The sequence below is a fragment of the Pinus tabuliformis genome, chromosome 9, assembly GCF_031772625.1.
Source record: "Pinus tabuliformis cultivar Carrire ecotype Pingquan chromosome 9, CPIR1, whole genome shotgun sequence".
Lineage (NCBI taxonomy): Eukaryota > Viridiplantae > Streptophyta > Pinopsida > Pinales > Pinaceae > Pinus > Pinus tabuliformis.
The window spans coordinates 1,034,043,848-1,034,047,230 of NC_142307.1; the positions used below are offsets into that span (position 1 = coordinate 1,034,043,848).

The 3,383-nt window shown below is 41.9% G+C and overlaps 1 protein-coding gene and 1 pseudogene across 1 annotated transcript; both read left to right on the top strand.

Moving 5' to 3' along the window:
- Positions 1–614: 614 nt before the first annotated feature.
- On the top strand, positions 615–1,806 carry LOC149152215 (calcium-dependent protein kinase 4 pseudogene; annotated as a pseudogene).
- On the top strand, positions 1,806–2,318 carry LOC149152216 (uncharacterized). The gene has a single exon (XM_089443417.1). The coding sequence runs from the start codon at positions 1,806–1,808 to the stop codon at positions 2,316–2,318; it is 513 nt and encodes a 170-aa protein (XP_089299543.1).
- The last annotated feature ends 1,065 nt before the right edge of the window (positions 2,319–3,383 follow it).

A 3,383-nucleotide genomic window follows, 5' to 3' on the forward strand; every position in this document is an offset into this window, starting at 1 on the left:
GCGCTACAAAATTGGGGATTTGTCCTAATCCATAGCCAATCCTACACAGCTGTCATATCCATCAAAATCCATTATTAGTGATCAGCTTATACCCTTTGCGTGTCAATTCGATCGCTTATCCTTATCATTAGGTCATTAGGTGTCGTCGTAAGCTCAGATTGCAAGTTTCAAAAGAAGATATATTTCGCCATCTGGTTTTTCAACATGGGAAAAAAAGCTTCAAATTTTCACAACCCTCAGCTCCAGAGATTGCACAGCCTGTGGATGGTAAGAAATCTCCATTTGGTCGCTTAGCCAGTGGATTAGGTATACGATCATCTTCTAAGATTCCAGTTGTCGACGATCCTACGGAAGATTCAACACAAGTTGCAGTCACGCAGGAAGGTGCACTTAAATAACTTATGATCCCAGCTCACCCAGAAGGAGAGAAAGTTGCAAGAGTTAACTTTAGCCCTCGATGATAAGGTTCGCTTTCCACAAAAACAAGTTGACAGGCCTAGTTCTCGATCCGGCCGTTCTGACTACTAAGGGAAAGGGGCGCTTGGATCAGAACGAGTAGAAATTTCCAGAGGTATAACTTGGAAAGGCCACATTCATCACTTGTGAGTGGAGAAATGATGAGAGAATATGATGGTGAGCGGCCTTACAGCTCGAGGGATAGGGATATTTCTCATGGGTTTGAATCTGAGAGACATGGGGGAATGCCCACAGGCTATGATCGTTTAGATGCTAGAGGACCAGGGCTTGACAGACTTGGTTCTCAGTCAGGGTCTGTTGATTTTCCTGAAGGTCATCATGTCAACAAGTCAGGTTTTCGTCCAGGACGTGGATTTACTGTAGGCTCTGATGTTGATTGTTCAAGCCCTTGTCCAGGGTTTGGTGATTTTTATGAAGGAAATGCCTCTGAGAGACCACGGTCCAACTCTAGTTATGTTGATGTTAATAGAGGATATGGTTCTGAAAGGGTGGACTTTCATTCTAAGCGTGGTAATGTTACTCGTTATGATTCTGAGAGGCCATGTGCAGTCTCAAGTTCCCGGTGTGGTGATAGCAGGGGTTATGAGTCTGAAAGGCTTGGTTCAGGCTTATGGCATGGTGATGTCTAGTGGTATGAGTAAGCAAGACAGGGATGGGCACGAGCACTGCAACTAACAAAGAGGTGCTTTCTGTTATTCATCATTGAAGGAAATTGACTTTGGGCTGTCTGTCTTTTTCAAACCTGGTCAGGTGTTCACTGATGTGGTTGGAAGCCCATACTATGTTGCCCCGGAAGTGTTATGCAAACGCTATGGTCCAGAGGCAGAGGTGTGGACAGCCGGGGTCATCCTATACATCTTACTCAGCGGTGTTCCACCATTTTGGGCAGAAACACAACAGGGAATTTTCGATGCTGTTCTACGAGGTCATATTGATTTTGATTCAGAACCCTGGCCCACAATTTCTGAGAGTGCCAAGGATCTTATCAGAAAGATGCTTACTTCAAAACCATCTGAGCGCATGACTGCTCATGGAGTTCTATGTCATCCGTGGATATGTAAAGATGGTGTCGCTCCAGATCAAGCTTTGGATCCAGCTGTATTATCTCGATTAAAGCAATTTTCCGCAATGAATAAATTGAAGAAGATGGCACTTATGGTAATAGCCGAAAGCTTGTCAGAGGAAGAGATTGCAGGTTTGAGAGAGATGTTTAAGGCAATGGACACTGATAATAGTGGTTCAATAACTTTTGATGAGTTGACGGCTGGCTTAAAAAGATATGGATCATGCAGAGTCTGGGGGGTGTTGCAAATAAGATGGATGTATTAATGGAAATGACTTTAGAACATCTGAAATTATGTGCTGATGAGGGTCGCCTACCACAGGTCTATGATACACTCATGCACTCATTTCAATCAACTATTTTGAATACTCACAAGTCTAAGTTTACTCAGTTTCTTGTCTTCTATCTATGCTCTCTGGCTCCAAAGACATGCGGTGCAAACTTTGCTTCAATGCTGTGTGATATTTTTGTCAATAAATCTCGCCCACGGAATACAAGGATGACTGCAGCTGCTTACCTATCTAGTTATTTGTCTCGTGCTAAATACCTACCTTTATCTGTTGTTTTTGCATCATTAAGAAGGTTGGTGGATTGGTGCTTGCAATACTCGTATAATCATAACGAGGAGAGGAAGCCTGTGAATCCAGGAGTGCATGGGGTATTCTATTCAACATGTCAGGCTGTTATGTATATACTTTGCTTCCGAATGAAGTCGCTTATAGATGATCCTGAACAGAGCACCTTGTTCTTGTTCATGGCCGTTGGAATTTCTTTTTGATACGAATAATGGCTAGTTAAGGTGGGCTGCGATCAATTTGGTCTGATGAAGGTTTAATTCAGAGCCAACAAGAACAAGGTGCCTTGAAGTATCTAGACCACATGTTAGGTGATGGATTACATGCAGATGTGACTATAAATGCTTCCGATGGGAACATTGGTGCTCACCGTGCTATTCTAGCTGCTAGGTCACCTGTCTTTGAAAGTATGTTTGCTCATGACTTGAAGGAAAAGGAATCATTGACAATTAATATCGATGACATATCCATTGATGCATGTAAGGCTGTTTTGAGCTATATATATATATGGACGTCTTACTCCTAATGAGTTTTACACACACAGGTTGGCTTTGTTTCGAGCAGTAGATAAATATAACATCGGTGATTTGAAGGATGCATGTGAAGAAAGCCTGCTCAGCGATATCAATTGTAAAAATGTCCTTGACAGGCTCCAAGATGCATCATTGTATCGGTTGCCGAGGCTTAAGAGGGAATCACCTTTGAAAATGTTGCTCCAGAGGGTTCAGGTCAAGCTGTAGCTATTCGAGTAACAGCTAACAGGTGTGTTTTTTATAGTTGCAGATTTTTGGGGTGGCAGGACACTGCATGTCTACATTATGGGAAACACTACCTAAGAGACTGTTACATTCAAGGCAATTGTGACTTTATTTTGGGAATGCTACTGCATTGCTAGAACATTTCCACATTCACTGCAAGTCACAAGGTTATATTACTGCACAAAGTCGAAAGTCTGCTCAAGAATTCAACAAGCATGATAAGGACCTTTTCAATCTACTTGAACAGGTTTTTGGAAATGGTAGCTGTGCCACATCTGATTCAGATATTAAAAGACAAGACAATCTGGTGCTCCTTTTTCAGGCAATGAAATTGAAGATGAGATATGCAAACAGAGTAAAGGAAGATTGTATTTTTGAAATAACACAGTAGTTTCGTAGCGCGCTACGAAACTGCTGTAACTGCATGTTTCAATTCCGTTGATCAATTATGATTGACAAAGCGGCAAATATTTTTGAAAGACTTTGTCATCACACAGATACATGAAAACG

Bases quoted from the DNA above. Each gene is read 5' to 3' on its own strand.
- LOC149152216 (XM_089443417.1), top strand. From the start codon at position 1,806: ATGGAAATGACTTTAGAACATCTGAAATTATGTGCTGATGAGGGTCGC.